General features: G+C 50.4%; 2 protein-coding genes across 2 annotated transcripts; both read right to left on the bottom strand.

Moving 5' to 3' along the window:
* Window positions 1-6,913: 6,913 nt before the first annotated feature.
* TRIM50 (tripartite motif containing 50) lies at window positions 6,914-13,437 on the bottom strand. Its single transcript, XM_021540360.3, has 6 exons — window positions 12,807-13,437; window positions 11,791-11,886; window positions 9,763-9,993; window positions 9,639-9,661; window positions 8,955-9,067; window positions 6,914-7,842 (listed from the first exon to the last, which is right to left on the bottom strand). Exons 1-6 carry the CDS (start codon window positions 13,242-13,244, stop codon window positions 7,271-7,273), a joined length of 1,473 nt encoding a protein of 490 aa, XP_021396035.1. The 5' UTR covers window positions 13,245-13,437; the 3' UTR covers window positions 6,914-7,270.
* Window positions 13,438-14,794: 1,357 nt separating this feature from the next.
* LOC116184310 (C-C motif chemokine 5-like) lies at window positions 14,795-15,816 on the bottom strand. Its single transcript, XM_031506488.1, has 3 exons — window positions 15,744-15,816; window positions 15,361-15,475; window positions 14,795-14,894 (listed from the first exon to the last, which is right to left on the bottom strand). Exons 1-3 carry the CDS (start codon window positions 15,814-15,816, stop codon window positions 14,795-14,797), a joined length of 288 nt encoding a protein of 95 aa, XP_031362348.1.
* Between the last annotated feature and the right edge of the window lie 5,138 nt (window positions 15,817-20,954).

Genomic DNA, 20,954 nt, shown 5'->3' with positions numbered 1-20,954 from the left:
CCTGTAGACTGATGTAGTTTCCCTCTGGAGGTCTGTCACGGTTGAGGCAGGATGGGAATGAATAGACTTGACTCAGAAGGCTGTGAAATTAAGACTCCGATTTATTCAAAATACACTGCTCTTTTATACAGAGCTTCGTGAGGACCAACTCCACTGGTTCTGAAGTGAAAACAACCACACCATTGGTGCAGAGTGCTTGACACACAGTGATAGAACTTAACTATAAACAATGTGAAAAACAAGAGATATAAATAATTATTTACATTCTTATCCAGCTCTTTCCCAGGCATCTGCCTGGATAGAAACTCTCCGTTTCTCTCTTTGACTGAATCTGAGTCCACAGAGGTCCAGTGTAGAGAAGGTCTCAGCTGTTCCTCTTGGAAAAGGGGATCTCCTTGCTGTCTGCACAACCCCGCTTATATCCTTCATGGCATCGTTTGGCTCCTCCCTCTGGGCAGAGCATCTCACAATAAGATCTCATTGCTGTGATCTTATCAGCCATGTGGCTAAAAGAACAGGTCCTCCTGGAGGGACTTATCTCTGAGTCACGGGATAAGGAAAGAAAGAGATTGCAGCTGGAGGTGGTAATGGAATACACCCCAATATTATAACCCAGGACAGTGTGACAGCTCAGAGGAGCCAGCGAGGAGCTGTAACTCCACACCCTCGGCAGAGAGCTGAGAACTGAGCACCTTCAGCAGAGCATGAGGAGTGGCCCAGAGCAGGCAGGGGCTGCAGTACCCATGGCACCATCAGCTCAGATCCTCACCCAGGGATCACCCTGCCCTGCACACTGGATGTGTTTGTGGTTGGTGCAGCTGTTTGAGGCTGGTTTTGCTGCTAGAGCTGAAGCATGCAAGGAGACTCTCACACCGTGCAATCCTTGGGTCACAGAATCATGGAATCATAAATTCATGGAATGGTTGCAGTTCAAAGGGACCTCAAAACTCATCCTGTTCCACCTCCTTCCATGTGCAGGGACAACTTCTGTCATCACAGGCCCCCAGCTGGGTAATAAGTAGCATTGACTCCATGATTCACATAAGGCTGATCTATCACTTCATTATACTATCCTTATTAAGAAACCCATTGCTTTTACAGACAGTTATGATACAGGTGGACCCAATTGGTCCTTCAATCCAAACACCATCACCATTGGCCAATGTCCCAGATTGAGAAGCAAGATGTATTTATTTGCCATCTGTGTGGCAGCTATTTTCTATTAAGTGAGCAGTTTTCCTTATCTATTCCACAATCAATCATCTCTCAGGGGAGACATCTGCTGATGATGGGCTATTGTCACTGCCTGACTTGTAAGAGCTGTAACATCCCACTGGGAGATGCTCTGCCCAGAGGGAGGAGCCAAGCATTCCTACCTGGATATAATCTTGAGTTTTTGGAACACCAGCATGGCTTTTTCTGCGCTGGATTTCCCAGAGGAACAGCTGCCTCTTCCACTGTATCTTCAGAGGAAATCTACACCCTTTTCTACAGGATCACTGCTCTCACAGAACCACAGCTGGCACTCCAGGAGGACTGAAGCCTTAATTCTCAATTGCACTGCTGCCAACACCCTGTCCAACAGGGGGTCAGGTTGTATTCTGACTCTGTCAGTGTTGTTTTGGTTCACTGCATTGTTTATTTTATCTTTTTATTTTCTTCCCTAATAAAGAACTTGCGGGGGTTTGTAATTTTCCCTTCTTCCGCCATTCCCCCTCCCCCCTTCCCGCGCGTTCCCCCTCCCTCCCGCAGTACCTTGTCCCAGCCCTTTGTTCCCTCGTCCTTTCCCCTCGCTGCGCGGTCTGTCCCTGCCCCGCCGCCTTTCCCATCGCTGTCCCCGTGGTTTCCCTGCCCCTCTCCCCTGCCTCCCGTCCCTTTGGCTGCAGCTCAGGTTCCCCCCACCCCGGCACGGGGAATAACCGATGCCGGGTCGGTGCCCCAGTGTCTCGGGGACATGCTCCCACAATAAACACGTGTCTGTACCCAAGCCCCGTGTCGCCATTTCGTCTGTTCCCGCGCTAGAACTGAGCCTCGCAGAGCCGAAGGGGAAAAGCGGCGGCCACCTCTCCCCCCCCTCCCGCTGTGTCCCACCGGCCCCCGCCCGGAGCTGGTCCCACGGCAACAAATGGTAGCCGAGAATGGTTATTCCCATTGATTTGTGAAAAGGGGGAGAGAGAAAGGAACCCTGCTGCCGGCAACACGAACTGTTATTCCTGCTCCCATATTTTTGCCAGAGAGCCTCCCTTAATTTATAAAAATTTGGAGGGAAGGGATCTACATTTTTCCATTTCAGGGGAGGCTCCTGCTTTCCTTAGCAGGAGGGCAGCCTTTCCAAGCCATGACAGCCAACTAAGAAACCACAACAACAGGTGCAGCAAATGAAGATAAGAATTATTTATCATTTTTTTCTCTGATCTTCTCACAGCCTTTCCCAGCACAATACCTGGGAAAGTTGTGCTGCTCTCTGTAGACAGAGAGCTGCTGCTACAACTTTCCACTGTTCAGGTTGCTTCAAGCCCTATCCAGCCTGGCTCTGGACACTGCCAGGGCTGGGGCAGCAACAGCTGCTCTGGGCAATCTGTGCCAGGGCCTCCTCATCCTCATGGTAAAGAGTTTTTTCTCCCTAGGAAGCTCATGGCTGGGGCTCAAGGGCTCCCATAAACAATCTCCTGGGGTGCTCAAGCAGGTGGACGGCAGAATCACAGAACATGCTGAACTAGAAGGGATCCTTAAGCTTGGGGCAACAGATGAAGAGAAAAGTGGGGCTGGGACCAAGAGGAGGATGGTTTTCTGGGGAATTTTCTCTGGATTCAGCTCAAAACAAGAAAAGTACTATCAAGGGTTTTGGATTTTGTCAACTACTCATCCTGAAATCAGAGTGTGACATTTACTGAATGTTTTGTACAGTGTATATAAAAATACTTCTCTTTTTTGTTTGTTTGTTTTGTTTTGTGGGGCTTGGTTTGTTTGGTAAAGGGTTTTTTTGCTTTGTTTTGACAAAATTCCTATGCAAGCTTAGTTGTGAACAAAAATTCATTTATTACTATGATAAGAATATCATTATTATATGTGCACATGCATTTGCTGCCTTATTTATTTATTTATTTATATTTGCTGTTTACATCACTCTAGTGTGTCTGTAGGCATTTTGAGGTACACCAAATACCAGAGGAATTGGAGGCTTCAGTCCATCATCTCACAGAAGGAGGAGCTGGGCTATGCTGATGGGGATGTGAAGTCATTCAATGATCATGGTCTGACCTTTTATATCTCCACTTTTCAGAGAGGAATTAGACACACTGAAGGCAAAGTGTTTGTGCACCCAGAAGTGCCAATTCCATGCCTTCCTCCCCATCCCAGGGCCCTGATTTGCCACAGGGAGGGAAGGCTCAGTCCTACATCCAGAACAGCTCTTCCCAGAGATACTGTGAACATAGGGTGTGTCACTTCTGAGGCACCAGAATCCAAAAATATAATGTAAAAGGGGATGGGTATGTATGCTACATACAAAAGTAGTGTTTTCCTAAAGTGATGAAATATCCCAGACTTCCAGGGCTAAGGAAGACACATAAATATTACAGAAGAAATTGTGCCTGGCCGTTGCCTTCCCTATGATGGCAAACAAAAGGCGGAAGTGGCCATGAGGACCCAAAAGAACATTTCCGCTGAATTCTTAGAAAGATGCAGACGATGACTCGCATAGCCCTGAGATGATGAAGCATTTTCTCCTAGAAGAGGAGGATGCAACATTTTTGAGAAATCACATTTCTAAAGCTGCAGGTCTGTTAACTGTGCTGAATCCTAACAGGGGACATCACCAGTGCCTGGGGGTGAGAAAACTGCCCCAGAAGCCAGTGCCTAAAGTGTTATTTTAATCTACTGATTGCTCAGAAAAACAGGAACAGCCAATCCATGGTCCCTCTGCTGGATTTGGTATCTCAAGGGATTCCTGCCCTCAGCCAAACCACACTCCTTGAGCAGAACAGACCTTGGCTGGGCTAATACTAGAACTCAATGACCTTAGAGGTGTTTTCCAACCTGAACAATTCCATGATTCTATGATTCTCTGCTGTGCTGTGCAGCCATTCCCTCTGGATGAGGCTGAGCAGGATCTGGTCCTTGCAAGACAGGGTCTGTGTGGAGGTTATCAATGCACTACCACCAAAGACAGGGACAAACTCCACTTGCCGTGGCTTAGAGAGAAATCCTGCTTGCAAATCACCCCAGGCTCAGTTTCAGGGCAGCAGGGAGCTCCCAAAACCAGGTCCCAGTGCTCCCAGCTGCTCTCCAGCTGCCGACTGCCAACCAGCCTGGGCATCAGAGGGCAGACTGGTATCTGCTTCAAGCAGTTCCTTGGAAGCACATGATGTAGAGTCGACCAGATGGAAAATATAGGAGCCTACTCAGAGCTATCTCATACCTTTGACCTCCACTGTCCTTCCTGGGGGAGGCAGATTCACAATTACTAGAAACACTTTGGATGCTGCATTGGGGTGAGCTCACATCCTTTCTGCTCATTCATTTCTTCCCCTACTTGCAAGATCTCGGAATTGTTGCACTTCCTTCTGCTTCTTCTGGAAATGCTTTACCTCCCCAGCACTGCAACAAGTGCCACTTGTCTGACACCTGCCAGAAGCAGGTTGCTCTGGACAGTTTCTATTTCATCACTTCCTCCCACTCCTAGTTCAGTGACATTTACCCTGGTTCCTTCCCTGCACAACAGGTTTCCATGGCTATCCTCACCACTCCCTCCACCAACTGCCTCTGCTTTCAGCTCTTTGTTAGGGCCTTGAAGTTCATGTCCTTTCTTATCTCCTCAGGCTCCATAAATTCCTTCTCCATGGAGTGAATGTAAGATCACAATCTCCAGGGTGTCAATGCACTGCAGGACTCACTAAGACCTATCATTCTTCTCCCTCCTGGAATGTGGCAAAGCTGTGACAGAGCTTGTCTCACTAGTCTATTCTCTCTACTGTGCAGCCTCCAAAAGAAAGATCCTGAAGGAATGTGGGACTCCCCAAAACACAGCAAAACTCAGTCAAGAAAAACTGCTCTCCCAGTCCAGCTAATTTATTTACTAGAAGACTCCTAAAGCATCATCCAGGACATCCCCAGAGAATTGGAGAGAGACAATTTACAAGGGCCTGGAGTGACAGGACAAGGGGGAATGGCTTCCCATTGCCAGAGAGCAGGGTTAGATGGGATATGGGAAAGAATTCTTCCCTCTGAGGGTTGGGGGGGAGCTGGCACAGGTTGCCCAGAAAAGCTGTGGCTGCCCAGCCCTGGAAGTGCCAAGGCTAGGTTGGGCAGCACTTGGAGCAACCCAGAATAGTGGGAAGTGTTGCTGCCCATGGCACGGGGTGGAACAACATGAGCTTTAAAGTTCTTTCCAACCCAAAACAAATCATAGAGTCCAGGACTCTATGATAAATTGTGATGAGCATTTCAGACTATGTTTTACCGAATCTCATTTTATTTGCATTGAATCAGACTTCAACTTGCGCAGCTCCTTGATTTCTGTCTGAAGGACACACTGCATAGCCACTCCAGCTGGTAGTCCAGGGCTGGTGGCACTGATTGCAGACCATGTGCCATGGGGCAGTGTGTTGTACACCCAGGGCAGTGTCTCCTGGCCCTGTGCAAAGAGACCATGGCCCCACTCAAGTTCAGATCAGCTTTTCCTCCAGTGACACACTGGCAGCCTATTCAAGGCAAGAGCCTTGGGGCAGCAAGACAGCCTGGAGAAGGATGTCCCAGGGGATGGACAGACCACAGATAAACACTGGAGAGAGTATGGGCTATTTTTCTTTCCCTGGATCTTGCAGCCCAGAAGTACCCCTGACCTGTGATAGGCAGCTCCCCACACTTGGAGCTTTCCAACCCATGGGGTTTTGAGGGGGGGTGGAGGGGCTGAAGTTGACAGACTTGGAGGGGATCTTCTGACCAGGGGACCAGAGACAGCAGCCCAGGGACCACCCACACCCAGATATCCTCTCTCTTCATTACAGGCCACAAGCTGGGGGTGAAGCCACCACACAGGCAGCTGCCACTCCCAAATCCCTGCCGTGTCCCACAGATGCCACAGCAGGATCTCTCAAGGAGTCTCTCTGGACTGGAGAGGGTCAGGTCTAGCAGCACCCTTTACCTTCTCAGATATTTCAGAGTAGCAGCACTACAAACCCAAACCGTTCATTGTGGTAGTGGGATTTTGAAGTTTATGTTTAAGAAATTGTTTAAAATATTGTAATTGTTTCTTCCTGTTCACCTCTGTTCAGTTTTCCTAATAGTCTCTCCCCCACGTTGTTTTCCACCTGTTTTCCCACCTTTCCCCATCACAGTACTCGTGTATGCTTCCCTTACTTCCAGATCCTTCCCTGCCCATCCTCCAAATCCTGCCCCTGCAGCTTGTCTGTCATTATTTGCTACATCCATTTATCTAGAAGCTTCATTGTCAAGTCATGATTATTTATCTTCACTCATTGGCACATTAGGTATGCACTCTCCCCTTCTCCTTCCCCATTGGTTTCATGTACATATACCCACCCCATCCTCCTCCTATCTGGCTCTTGATTTGTTGTTAGGCTGTCTCCCCCCTGGGGACAGCCTCCCTTTAAAAGTTGTCATTTTTCTCTACTTTGTGCCCTTTGCCTCTGCCCTCCCTTTGAGCTGTTGCGCTGTCACCCATGCTGCTCCCTGCACGGGGAGAAATAAAGACTGCTTGGAGAAGCAAGGGTCCTTCCCTTTTCCTTTGCCTCGATCCTCTGACATGGGTGCATTTTTATGGGCCACTTCTGTGGGTGAGGGCCCAGAGCTGCGGCCAAGCCCTGCTGGGGCTGAGGCGCGAGCGGCCGCTCGTGGTGCCCACCGTGGGGAGAGCGGCCCAGAGCTCGCCAGCAGCCTGAACCACACCAGGTTCCCCAAATCAAACCTTTATTGTGTTATTCCAATACAATTCACATCAAAGTCAGCACTACACAGCAGGCTGGGCACATATCTTGCTCTGGCAGCCTGTGAGATGAGTATCAGGGTGTCAGTGATCAGGGGACTCCCCTGTCCCCACTACTGGCTGCTGCAAAGTGCCTTCCCAACACATGCCACACAATGGGTGTCACACATGGCAGGTCACCCCAGCAGCCAGAACCATTTAAGAATCCTGCCAGGACACTCACCAGGGCACTGAGGTTTTCCCCTAGTGCTGCCCCACTCACTGGGAGAAGCTGGTTGGGCTCCCAGGTCTGTGCCCACCAGTGACAAACCAGAGCAGCCACTCTCACAATATGATGCATCCGGTTCCCTGTGGGTCCCTGACCCAGGAGATAACCAAGGGTTCTGCATTTCTGCCCCCCAAAAAGGCACCCAAGAAAAAGAGAGGCCGGAGATTGCCGGAAAACTTGTCGGTGAAGGTGTAGATGTGGGAGCGGTCGCTTACGTTGTAGAAGGAGATCTCTCCTGCCTCGTAGTCCAGGAAGATCCCAACGCGCCGGGGTCTCACGCTCAGGGTGATGGGGGAGGTGGGGACGGTCAGGGCCTCATAGGTGCCCCCGTTCTGCAGCCGCAGCACCCAGTAACCATTGTTGGGGGAGAAGAGGACAGAGCCTTTCCGGCAAGCAGCCTCTTGGCACAGCCCCAGGCCCCACTCGGGCTTGTCCCCCACCTGCACCTCCCAGTAGTGGCGGCCCGAGAAGAAGCCCGGACTGCCCAGCACCACCGGGGCAGTGCCGAACCTCTTGGGGCTGTCAAAGAGGGACAGGAGCAGCTTCTTGCTCCCGCGCCGCACGCTCTTGCGGTCTTCGGACACAGTGAGGTCTGGGTGTGCTGTGTCTGGGTCCAGAATCACGTCCACTACACAGAGAGAAGGATGGAAGGGTGGAAAAGGCTTCAGGCATCTGCAGACACAGACACAAGCAGGTGCCTGTGACCTGAATGCTGGGCTCTCCCAAACCATCCCACATCCCACAATTATTTGCTTGTGGTTTTGCACAGCTTCCAGCACTGCCTAGCAGTGGGGAAATGTAATATAGAAAATCAGACACATTGAAATATTTGGTGTCAGGCTGTTGGGGAAGATGAAATAAGAAGGCCTTATGATTGCCTAGTGGGGAATTTGGAAACTGCAGAAAATGTGAGACAGATTGAGATGAAAATGGGCTTTGAAATGGCAGACCTTGGTTGCTAAGCACTAGTGGACAGTGGTGTAGCTAGTAGAAGGTAACTCCCTTTTTTGACCCACAGACAAATCAAAGGGTCAGATAAAGTGTTCTGTATCATTCCTCAAAAATGTAGAGTTTATCTTGCGTTTGTAACCCTCCCGTGAAGTATGATGTATCTGTAACCCCACTGGTCCAAAGTCCTTTTCTGCACCCCCCTCTTAAACCCTCTTGATAAGGTGTTCCCAGGAGACCAGAGCTTCTTCTTATTCCTTTCCTGCCCTTCTCTCTGCTCTCTTGGGCCTTGGAACTCTCTTGGAGCTCTCTTGCCCTCTCTTGGACTTATATTGCCCTGCTCCCACTCCTTGGGGCCTGCTCCGAGCTGCAGCTGGCAACTCTGAGCAGGGTCCGCACAATAAACTGTATATCCTAAGGCTGGACTCTGGAGATCTCTCATCTCCATCCGTCCCAACCATCCAGGACCAGCTCTCGCCGCATCAGGATACAGAGCCAAGTCAAAGAGGGCAGTTCCACAGCTTCAGAAAGAGTTCTGAAAGCAAGAGGTCATGGGCAACATGGTGCTTGAAACCCCCAAGGGACATCCTGAGCTTCAGGGTCCCCTCACAATCCATCCAAGGCCATAAGTCTTCCCACCACAAAACTGGCCTGAACTCATCAGTGCCCAAACTTGGAGCAGCTGGACAAAGCCTATTGGAAAAACCTCCCTGTGCCCCAGGGTACTGGGGAAAACTAGAGCCCAAATGTCCTCTCACCTTTGAACTTCCCTCACCTTTGAACTTCTCTCACCTTTGAACTTCTTCAGCATGTCTCTCATGCCCAGGCAGTGCTCAGGAATGCTGTAGTTTTCCTTCAGGGTCACAGACACAGCCTTGGGGGATTGAAGCTTCACCCCTTCACACCTAAGAAGGGAGGGATGCCCTTGGGCTGTATCCAGAGCCTTCCCATGGCCCCCCTCCAGTAGGAGTGGGTCAGTGCCCTTTTGTTGCCCTTTTGTTGCCCATCCCCTCCCTGGAGCTCTGGCTGGGAAGAGCACCGGGGATAATTACTTGCATATTGGCAATCCAAATGAGATCAGAGTTAAACGATACAGGGAGCAGCAGTGCTAGGCTGCTGGGGAAAGAAGGAACAGAGACTCTAGGCAGCACATCCCTTAGGAGGGGATGCAGCTCACATGTCACAAAACAGGCAAGACCTTGGCTCTTTCCCCTGAAAAAAGAGGACGGAACCTCTGAGGGATTGCCTCAGTCCCTCCTGTGTCTACCCCAGGAGGACCAAAGCAGATGCTGGGCAGAGAGGATGGGGTGGCTGTTGTGGAAGAGACATAAACATTTGCCTCAGAGCCTGGAGGCATCCAGACAGTCAGAGGAACAACCATGGTACCTGCCAGAAATAACCATGGGTACCTGCCAGCAATAATCATGGGCACCTACCAGGAATAATCATGGCACCTACCAGGAAAAAATCACCCACCTACTCAGGATGCTTTTCACGTCCTAGAAGACAAAAATGACTCTGGGTTTGTCTGGGCCAAGCCACCCACCCAGGTGACAAAGGCACTGGGGCTAAGTTAGTGGTGCTGGTGGCAAAGCCTAACCTTGAGCAGCCCATCAGCTGGCTGCTGGGTCTTCCCCTTTATCTCCAGGATCAGCTCCTCCAGCAAGCACTTCTCCTCCAACAGCCTGGCCAGGTTTTCATTGATCAGCAGCAGAATCTGCTTCTCTTCCTCCTCCAGCTTCTGGAGCAGTAGCTTCTCCTCATCAGCCAGCAGTCGATGCAGCTTCCCAAACTCACTTACAATCCTCTCCCGCTTTTTCTTTACTGTCTCCTTGGGATAAGAAGATTCATGGGGTGAACATTATCTAGGCAGCCAAGACAGAGCTGGATGTTCTGGCATCCATGCCCAGAATCAGGCCCTGGGAAAACACTGCATTTTTGTGATAAATGCGTGAATTTGAAAACCAGCCAGAGACAAACTTGTGCTTCCACCTCATTGTAGCTCCGCTCCACATCCTCAGTTTACCAGCAGTGGGACTTTGCCTGGGGCATTTCTGCTCAGCAGGACCCTAGAGGTCTGGGCTGTGCTGGGCTGCAAGGAGGTGCCCTTAGGTGTTGGGGTAGGTTTTTATTACAACTCATACCTCCAGCCAAATCCAGGCTAATAAACTGCTTGGGCAGGTGGACAATGCTGGAAATATCCCCAGTAAAGGGCAAGAGGTAGAAAAGTAAAAAAATCATGGAATGGTTTCAGTTGGAAGGGATCTTAAAGAACATCTGCTTCCACCCCCTGCCAGGGGCAGGGACACCTTCCACTAGACCAGGTTGCTTCAAGCCCAATCTAGCCTGGCCTTGGACACTTTCAGGGATGGGGCAGCCAAAGCTTATTTGGGCAACCTGTGCCATGGCCTCAGCACGCTCACATGGAGGAATTCTTTCCTTATATCTAATCTAAATCTCTTCTCTCTTAGTTTAAGACGGTTCCCTCAAGTCCTGTCTCTATCTGCCATGTAAAGGAAGCCCCGGGGCTGTGGAGGGATAGAAAGGCAGAGCCCAGGAGGCTCCTCAGGTTTCACTACAAGGTGAAGAGCCAGCAACTGGCAGGGTCTGCCAGTGCCTTAGGGCTTTTTACTTCATCCCTAAAAGCTGATTGGAAACCTGGAATTGCAGAAAGACACTGCAGTGAGCTTAGGCCAGGAAACCTCGGAATGAAGAAGATAAAGGAAAGAAAATTGAACTCCTTTTTTTTCCCCATCCAAGTACACCATTCCTTGGATGTGAGTCATGAGGACTTGATAAGTCAGGACAACCTCTTTCCCCGAAGCATTCACATGGAACTTTTTTGCTCTTTTTGCTATAAAAGCATAACCAGAGGAAACTGGAGGCAGCTGAGCCACAACCCTGAGCCTTGACTCAGGCAGATGGGAAGACAGTGACACAGCTCTCACAATTTCTGTCCCTCTGCCCCAGTGGGGACAGAGGGCTCATAGGGACCCACCACCACTTGTCTGGACTGCCACTGACAAGGGAGCTGAGAAAAAAACTAGGGGACTTCAGAGAAACCTGTTTTCCCTGCCAGAGCTGATTAACCATCCTCTCAAATTCAGGGCTGGATAACTCATCCAGCAGTTTCATTTCCTTTTCTGCAGTTACTTTTACTTTCCAGCTTTCACCCCAAGAGACTTGGAATGCAGATGTTTGCTGGCGTCTGCTCTTCCCAGAACTGTCTGGAGTGAGGCAGAGTTGCAGTAATTCAGCTTTTTTTTTGTTATGAAAACACTTTTTGTTCCTGTTCCACACAGCTCATGCCTGGCTTGGAACTTAAGCACATGTTGTAAAACAAAGGGCAATAACAAATAGCCCATGTCTACTTGTTTAACCAGCACAAAGTCCTCATGATTCCAGGGACTTTGGCATGCTGCTCCTTGCAAATCTTTTTATAGAGCCGCACACGGTTACTGAGCCTGGCTTCCAGCATTGCTCATACATGTGACAGCAGAACACAGGGACACAGCCTGGAGACAATGATAAATCTGTGTCCCCAGACAAGATCATTCTGGGTGACGTTTTTTTTAAAAATCATGATATCGCTAAAGCTTATTCTTTAAAAATTAAGACAGGCACCTGCCTTGCACTCCTGGGTTTTCATCCTTTCAGCTGACTCACGCTTCTTCACCTCCTCCACTTCCTTTGAAAGAGTCTCCAGAGATTTCTGGAGTTTGACCTGGAAAGAGGAAAAATGAGCTCAACTCACCCCAACAGCACCCACTGAGCACTGCAAGCTGGCTGGGTCCCCTCTTCCTGAGGGAAGACACTGACCCAGTGCCAGGCAATGCCAGGCACTGGCACCCAAACAAAGCAGCTTCTTCACTCCGCTCACAGCATTAACCCTCCCCATGCTGCACAGGTTTCCCCTATGTTTTTCCTCACTATTAAGGTTCTGGAGATCAAAGTGACGGTGCTCTTTCAACGCTGGGGTGAAGGGGGGATGGTGGCACTGCCAGGATCATAGCTGGGATGTGGGGTTTGGGTGCCAGCATCCCTCCACCACGGCAAAATGTCCTCTGGGACCTACGGGCTCAAGTCCTCCAGGGTATGTGAATGGATAGGGAGCTAGGCTGCGTCCCTGATCTGGATGGAAGGTGTGAGCCTTGGTCCACCAACAATTTGGAAGATAATGGGGGTGTCCAGCCTTATCCCTGCTGCGAGGGCGGCTGTGGCAGGGTCACCGTCTGTGCCAGCCCTCCTTCTGCTTTCCCAGCGATGCCACTGGCCGTGCTGGAGTCACCGTCTGTGCCAGCCCTCCTCCTGCCTTTCCAGTGATGCCACTGGGCATGCTGGGGTCACCGTCTGTGCCACCCCTCCTGCTTTCCCAGCGATGCCACTGGCCGTGCTGGGGTCATCGTCTGTGCCAGCCCTCCTTCTGCTTTTCAGCATTGCCACTGGCTGTGCTGGAGTCACCGTCTGTGCCAGCCCTCCTCCTGCCTTTCCAGCGATGCCACTGGGCATGCTGGGGTCACCGTCTGTGCCACCCCTCCTGCTTTCCCAGCCATGCCACTGGGCGTGCTGGGGTCCCGGTGGCCGCACACCCGGTGCCAGAGCGCCTGGGGCAAGACAGGGACCCGGTGCTCAGCCTTCCCCTACCTTGTAGACGTGCGCCGCCTCCTCGATGGGGTAGACGGTGTGCGGGCGGTGCTGCAGGGACTCCCGGCACACCACGCAGATGGGCTCCTCGTCCTCCTCGCAGAACAGCTTCAGCCGCTCGTCGTGCTGGGGGCACAGCGGGGTCCCCGGCTCCAGCCCGGGCCCCGCGCCGCCCCGCAGCCCCAGCTGGCGGATGCTCTCCACGATGTTGGCCAGCTGCCGGTTGGGTCGGAAGCCGCTGCGGTGGCAGGAGGCCCGGCACTGCGGGCAGGAGAAGGGCCCGTCGGCCCACAGCCCCTTGTCCTGGCAGTGCTTGGCGATGCAGCCTCGGCAGAAGTTGTGGCCGCAGTCGATACTGACCGGCTCGCTCATGTACTCCAGGCAGATGGGGCAAATGGCCTCCTCCTGCAGCCGCTCCAGGGCACCCGCCAGCGCCATGGTGCCCGCTGGTCTCGGTCTCGCCGGGCAATTCCCTCGTCAGCCAGCACAGGCGGGCACGGCTGGCACAGCCCGACGGCGAGGAGGCACCGGCAGTGCCATGAGAGCCTGGGGACGAGCCGGCCCCGCTCCCGGGAGCACCGGCCACGGAGCCTCCGTGCTGCTGGGGGAGGAGCTGGCCCCGGCCGGGACAGCTGCAGCCAGCCCCAAGGACTGGGACTGCCTCCAGCCCGGCGGGGCAAAGCCAGAGAAAACCCCGCGGGGACAGCGGGACAGATTGGGGAAGCACCAGGAATAACCCGTGGCCAGAGACATCCCCATGGACGGTGGTGGAGATGGGGTCGGTCTGGTTATGGCTGAGCTCGGTAGAGCCCCTGAGGCACTGCCCGCTGGCCAGAGATGTTGGCCGAGGTAAAGGACCCCGTGCCACACCAAAAGCTGTGCCAAAATATCCCCCGTGACAGCCACCCGCTGCAAAGAATCGGGAGTTTGGGAATGTGCCGCGGCAGGGAGCAGGCGGGACAGGCAGGATGTGAAGTGAGATCCCTTGCATGCACAGAGGGGCTGGGGGACAGCCAGATGTCACCTTGTCGGAATCTGAGGTACTGATGATTCCGAGATTGTAGAAAGTCTCTGATCCCCACTGCCAAAGAAGAAGCCGTAATTCGTCTGTGCTGGTTTCCAGGTTGTTTATTCTGTTTATCTCTCACATGTTCTGCTGCCCTGCCCAGCTCTGTCCTGCAGGGCAGCGTGTGGGGCTCTGCCCTCAGTGGGATGTTACAAACATTAAATACCAGAAATTCCCTGGGCTGGACTTACAATAACGTGCCAATATCTGTCACCTACGTTGAACAGTGTGTCCCCAGCCTGAACCAACAGAAAAATGCCAACACCACAGTGAAACATGGAGGGCATGAAGAAGGAGAAAAAGGACAAAACACACCCAGCTTCCTCCATCTTGTCCCCTTTGAACCCCTTATCTAGAATCCTAAAATTTTACTTTTGCACCCATGCCACACTAATTATTACTTATATCAAACACTCAGAGCTTGTAATTCATGCTGTAAGATTGAAAACTCTTTTCCATGGACAGAAATCACAGACAGTGCCTCTGGGGGCTCTGTCCAGGGGGTTCCTGACCCCTGCCAGGGTCCCAGACCTTCCAGGGCAGCCAGAGGGATGCCCTGGACTCCCACATCACCCCATCACCCACGGACCCTCGAGTATCAGCCCTGACCCCATTCCATCCATTGCTATGCACCCCAGTCTCTGTAGAGCATCCCAAGAACCGCTGAGAGAAGTTGCAAGTTTTGCTCCTTTTTATTATACAAAAATAACTTCAACACATTCAGTACAAAGGAGAATGAAAAGTTTTACTGAAAATGTCAAATAAATTAAGACTGCCTTTGCATGACCTTCCATAAAAGAGCTAAACACTGAGTTGAATACCCTGCCAAATTCCCAGGCAATGAGAAAATAGAATATGTCATGGATGTGTCCACGAGAGCACGTCCTTGCAGAAGTGGTGCTTGGAGAGAGCAGGGTATTGCTCATCCACTGTGCTTATGGTCCTTTAATTGATTCATTATGTCCTGGACCCACTTGTCATTAGGGTTGGCACAGACCAGCTTGTCCTTGATGGTGGTAAATCTGGAAAAGAAAATCCAGTGAGGAGAGGAGAAGGAAAAGAAAACAGAGAGGAGAGTGGGACCACCTGCTCCACACCAACAGTGACACCCATAAGACACCTCTACAGGCTGCAAAACAGCCCTAGGGAAATGGGGTGGGGGTGGCTCCACGTCCTTACAGGTGTTCTGCTCTCTGCACTTAAAACACTTTTGTCCCCAGCATCTCTATGTCCGGGACACCATCCTGGCTGGGTCCACTATCTGGGGTGAGGTGGGATGACCAGCAAAAGCTCTTTTGGCTCAAATCTAATAAGGAGGTCCACAAACTGGTTGCCTTGGATGTGGGATTGCCCTCTGATACGTTCCCAGGCTGTTCTCACATGGGAGAGCCCTGCTCAGTGCTTTTCCATGTCAGGATGAGGTATGATGTGGGGTTCCCTCACACTGTCAGGACAAGCAGGATCCTCAGAAGCAGGAGATCTACTTACATCACAGCTGGTGGAGAGCAGTGGCTGCCTGTGTGCTCATACTTTACCACACGGCTCAAGGGCAATGGTCTGGTGATGTACTCAACACAGCAGGGACCATAAAAATTGAGAGAAACTGGAAGAGAAGTTTTCTGTTACATCAGACCAGGAAAAGTGCCAGTGGGGAGAAGTATGGTCAGAAGATGAGAAGATTCCCACTGGAAGAGGTGTTGCTCCCACAGTGGGCTCCCACCACAGCCATCTTCCCATCAGGGAGCCCAGGTAAGACAGGCCTCTACTTTCCTACAGCAGATGCTAGCAAGAGAGAGCTGCCAAGCATTACTAAACCTTATACAGCAGACAGAAAGAGGAGAGAGTTCCTGGAGAGGAGAGATTGGACTCACTTGGAGAAGAGGTGGCCTGGTAGCAGACAACAACCACAAAAAGTACAGAAAGGGCTGCTGTGAAGGTCTTCATGGTCCTGTTGGGCGGAAATGAATTGTAGGAGTGAGGCTGGACTGTTGCAGGGTGTCCCTCGCTGTGCCTGGTGTGGGATCCCTGGGTTCAGCCCTCTTTATAGAAAAAGACAGCAACCAAGGATTACCAAAAACAATGACACATTGGAAAAAATGCAGTGTCAAAGATACCACGCAGCCCCGCAGAGGAAACCATTCAGAGCCCCGATGACAGCAGCGTCCTGACATGGCACAGGGTATGATACCATGGGTGATAAGATACCATGAGAGGACAGAACAGGATATGACCTGTCATTTCATTTCCCCTGACTTAAGGGCTCTGCAGAAAACCCAGAATTAGTAATTCAGAAGATCAGTAGGTAGACCTCTTGCCTAGAAGTCACAGCAGTGGATGAAGGCCAACCATGGTTGTCACGCACTTGTGTTTCCCAGAACATCTGTGTCACGGACCAACAGATCTCACCTCTGCCACAGCAACTGGAGCAGGGAAAGTCTGAGAGTCAGGCTGACCACCGATGTGCCCACCCAGCCATGCTGGGTCCCACTTGCAATGGGGGCTTCCTTGTGGGACTCTGAAGACATAAAATGCATAAATGTGCAGAGCAGAGGGTGGAGCATGGTGCAATTCCAGACCTGGGCTCCTCTTATGTCCTTGAGCATCCCTTGCAACAAATCTTTAGGGAACCAGTTCCGCTACATCACAACTTCTCAAATACTAGTGACAGCTAAAATACTATGCAGTTCTTCATGGACATGGGAATCGGCCACTGATGCCCACAGAGAATTTGAGGAGCTGATGACCATGTTAGCAGACCAAAGCTGACAAAGATGGTTATTTGGTTCCAGCACTGTAGCACTAGCACCCTCCTGACACTGTTCGTTCATTGTCCCAGCAGCCAACCACACATAGAGAAAAGATTGACTGATTTAGTGCACATTGCTTGGGATGGGAATGCACTGTCTCTCTCTGCACTGTCAGAAAACTATTGGAAATGTTACATCCCTCCAGAAGGGCTCTGCGCTTTCCCAGGCAAAGGTTTGTGGACAAAGCCTCAGAAGAGTGGAGGAAGAGAAAAGTCTCCATGGTGCTAGGAAATGTATCTGGGTGCTGGGCAACCACAGCCACAATGCAAAAGCAAGAGGAGCAAGCTGCTTTTCCTGGTGGTCCAATAACAAAAGTTGTCTCACTCCTCTATGGAGGAGGATGATCACAAAATAGAATCTCCCACCCAAAGTGGGGTTCCTTGTAGGAAGCCAGAAGAGGAAATCAGAGGGAAATGAAGATATTCCCTGGAAGGGTGGATTGCAGGCCTGGGGTTCTCAAGTGTTCCAGGGCATGTGATAGCTAATCAGCACATCTCAGGAGACTGAACTCCATGGAAAAGTGAGGCAGACTCATTGGAGGGTGCAGGATGCTGCCATGGTGGGGTTTGTTTTACATAAACCTTTTTCTCTCCCTACAATACTCTTACTAAGCATGAACAAAACTGAGCCTGGGTGAGACCACAGATGGTGCTTTGGTGCTAAGGAGGTGCAGCTACAAGCTTGGGGAGTGGGCAGCTGAGGAGGACCTGCCCATGGAGACCTGGGAGCATAGGGCATGTTGCTAGGTTTCTGGAAAGACATTTCCTGAGCAGAGACATACCTGCCCCTTCCCACAGAAGGCAGGCAGGCTCCATACAGCCCATGGATTCTCTGCTGCCATCACAACCCAGTCCCCAGCTTAGCCTTGGCACATCCATTCTCTTCTCTGAAGCTCTTTCTCCATGGATTGGCTCGCTTTAATCCCAGCTCGTGTTAAGGGGTTAAGCTTCCAGAGTGAGAGTCAGTTGAAACAGTCGGAATCAAGGCTGAGGTTTTACTTGTGAAAAAGACTCAGAATATCCTGCTTCAAACAGCTGACGAGCTCAGGATTCCTCTGGGATCCTTCCTGCTCTATGACTTACCTTGTTCTCTGTTCCAGAGCCCATTCAGATACTGGGATGAAACCTGGTACCTCTGAGGGCATGAAGTCCTACCACCATCATGGATCCACTCCCCTCAACACTGCACAGAGTGGGACAAGAAAGGTGTGAAGAGACTGAAACCCAAAGCCCAGCAAGAAGGAGTGCAAGGACAGGGACAAACTGCCTGCACACCTTAGGAGCAGGAATGCTGCTGGAGCTTGGTGTGCCACTCCAAGAGAGACATGGAACAAAGAATGGAGCAACACGGAGATACTGCAGTAATTCTCTGTTGAAATCAAAGCAAATAGAAAGCAAAAGATGGAGTGACACAGTGGTGTTGTGGAGAGACTCCATGGAAAACAATGCAGCTAATGGGAACTAAGCCAAAGGAATGATCTAGATGGAAATCCAAAGCTGAACTTTGATTAACTCAGAAATACATACTACTTTCCTCACCTCTATTTATGCTAATAACTAAAGTCTATCTAACTCCACCTAAACTGTAAATTACATGAACTATAACTTTATCTTTTCCCAAGAAAATAATATAAATATGGCTGAAGTGGGGAGGGAGGTCAGGAGACTCCAACATTTTTGCAGTCAGTTATTATCAGTGGCAACCTCTAAACCCGTCACACTCTTCTCTGAGGAGTGCTAATAAACTGCTCAGTGTGAGTCACAGAATCACAGAGACACAGAATAATTAATGTTGGAAAAGTCCTCCAAGATCAGGTGTTATCAACATCTACTCCTTCTATCCCCTGCTCCTTCCATTTCTACCAACACAATCAGAAACAAACTTGCACAAATTCCTATTGAGACACAACCCTACACTGTTCTGACACAAATCCACACAGGGACAAGAATAAAACTGAGAGGAGGAGAATAGACTGACGAATGAGCTGGAACCTCCTCACTGATGGCTCACACAAACACAGCCCAGCTCAGAGCAGCTTTAGTTGAGTGTTCTGCATATTCAACTACAGGTTTGATTGAAATTTTTCAAAACAAGATTTATTTTGAAAAATCAGTATTTTATAGGAGGTATATAAATGTGCCTCAACATTGTCAATGAAGTCTCCCTCCTTTCGGATGTACCATGCTGTATTTCCTGCTTCCATTCAACCAAAAGGAATTCTTGGAGGTTTCGACTCCTCTGTTATTTCCCCTATTCACTGTTTTCCTCAGCTTTGTTTCTTCCTTAAACATTCTGTATTCTTGCTCCTTCCTACCAAGACAAATAATGCAAACCTCTAAATATTTTGTTTTCTAAAACCTTCTCCATATTATACATCCTAAATAGTGGCTATTTATGGAGTCTGTAAAACCTCCACCTTATGGTGTGCTTCAGCTATAGATAGAAACCAAACACAGTATCTTTGGATCCATCACCAGGACAGTTTGGGGATGAGGGAGGAAACTCAGCCCTGAGGGTAGCCTGCTCCACCACACCACCTCCTGGGCTGGAGTAATGTCTGGGAAATCACTTTATCACAGTGCTCCTGGGAGCTGCCGGATCACAACTGTGGGAAACTGGGTTTAACTGTGAGCAAACCAGTTGGAAACAGAAGAAAAATTACTGGGGCCAGAGATCCCAGGGTGGTGCAGCTCCAAGCAAGATGTCAGATGAGAAGAAGTACTTTCAAGGAGAATTTAGACTTTCCACGTGAGAATTGAAGTCTGAAAGATGATAAGTGGCCTAGAAAGAGGGACAAAATGAATAGTCACTGTCTGTCCCAGAGCAGGAACCACAGATTATTCAATTAGTCAATTATTCAATGGGCAAGAGGAAGGTTCAAAAGGAACAGAGGGAGGCAGCTCTTCACATGAGGAGCTCCTTGCCAAGGGACACGATGAGCACATGGAAATTTCCTTGAGCCTGAGCTTGGATTTCAGGGTGACAAGCTTGAGAAGGTTTGGAAAATGAGAATGGTTGGGGGCTGGAAGCACACTCCAGGGTGCAGCACAAATATTGATCTGTCTCTTCAAGGGGTCTGCTGTGGCCACATCTAGAGGTATCAGGGATCCTTAGTCTACATCCTCTGCAACTGTTCATCTTTGATTCCCCAGGGCAACTGGTCCAACAGGACCATCAGGGCTACATAGCAGCTTGTGAAATTGCATTGAAATCCCTGGACTGAAATCTACAGGCACACCAGGATGTGCCTCCAGATAAATATTTTTGGTAAATGTCAGTGGAAAGACTCCAACAATTTCTAAGCACACAGCAAGGCAGAAATAAATTGCTGCAGTCCATGCAATTTTCCAAGACAAATTTGGGGTAGCTATAAAAGCTTCACTTTGTGACCAAGAGCCTAAAAGAGCAGGAGGTGGCTGGATGCCATGTTGGAATGTGGCCCTCACAGATACGTGGTGGCACTTCCCAGGACAGCCAAATGATGCCTCTGCTGCAATTCCTTTGTGTCCCCAACAATGTACTGAGCAGCAACTGACCTGGAGCTGAGCAGGGCTTGTCCAGCAGCTGCAGCACAGCATGACAGGTTTAGCCACAGTTCAGAGAAAGAAAAATAAAACCATTTGGTGTTGGGTTTGAGACGGGCAGGACCTGAAGCTGCCAAGCACCAGAATGACAGTTGCATTGTCCTTGCACACTCTGCCACCTGTTGTCATCAGCTGGAGGTACAGGGGACATCTGCAAGTCAGGCCATGGAGTTGCAGGAATCATGAAAACAACATTTGACAAGGGTACTGGTGGATGTTGGATCATGGAAAACATAGAAATCATGGAGTCATTCAGGTTGGAAAAGACCTCTAACATCATTGAGTACAGCACTCCCACCACTAACTGTAGCCCTAAGCATCACATCTCTATTTCTGTTAAATCCCTCCAGGGATGGTGACTCCACCACTGCCCTGGGCAGCCCATTCTGATTCTTGACCAGTCTTTCAGTGAGGAAATGTTCCTTAATATCCAACCTGAACCTCCTTTGGTTCAACTTGAGGCTGTTTCCCCTTGTCCTATCACTTGTTCCCTAGGAGAAGAGCCTGACCCACACCTGGATCCACCCTCCTGCCAGGGAGTTGTAGAGAGCCAGAACGTTTCCTGTATCATAAAGGGAAGACAGGGATGTACTGGCTCTCCAGATCCATGCCCATGCCATGCCACAGTACCTGCCTTGTGCTCTCCCAAGACTGCACTGCAATGAGCACAGGGCTCCCACGCTCAACTCTG

The sequence above is a fragment of the Lonchura striata genome, chromosome 20, assembly GCF_046129695.1.
Source record: "Lonchura striata isolate bLonStr1 chromosome 20, bLonStr1.mat, whole genome shotgun sequence".
In the NCBI taxonomy this organism is placed as follows: domain Eukaryota; kingdom Metazoa; phylum Chordata; class Aves; order Passeriformes; family Estrildidae; genus Lonchura; species Lonchura striata.
Note: the sequence above shows the minus strand (reverse complement) of the source record. Positions and strands in the feature narration are given on the sequence as shown.

Bases quoted from the DNA above. Each gene is read 5' to 3' on its own strand.
- LOC116184310 (XM_031506488.1), bottom strand. From the start codon at position 15,816: ATGAAGACCTTCACAGCAGCCCTTTCTGTACTTTTTGTGGTTGTTGTC. The intron at 15,476-15,743 runs GTGAGTCCAATC...CTTCTCTTCCAG, and splicing joins CCAGGCCACCTCTTCTCCAA to TTTCTCTCAATTTTTATGGT. The intron at 14,895-15,360 runs GTAAGTAGATCT...TTTCTTTTCCAG, and splicing joins TGCTCTCCACCAGCTGTGAT to ATTTACCACCATCAAGGACA.
- TRIM50 (XM_021540360.3), bottom strand. From the start codon at position 13,244: ATGGCGCTGGCGGGTGCCCTGGAGCGGCTGCAGGAGGAGGCCATTTGC. The intron at 11,887-12,806 runs GTAGGGGAAGGC...TCCTCTTTCCAG, and splicing joins AGGCGGCGCACGTCTACAAG to GTCAAACTCCAGAAATCTCT. The intron at 7,843-8,954 runs GTGAGAGAAGTT...CTCTCTGTGTAG, and splicing joins CATGCTGAAGAAGTTCAAAG to TGGACGTGATTCTGGACCCA.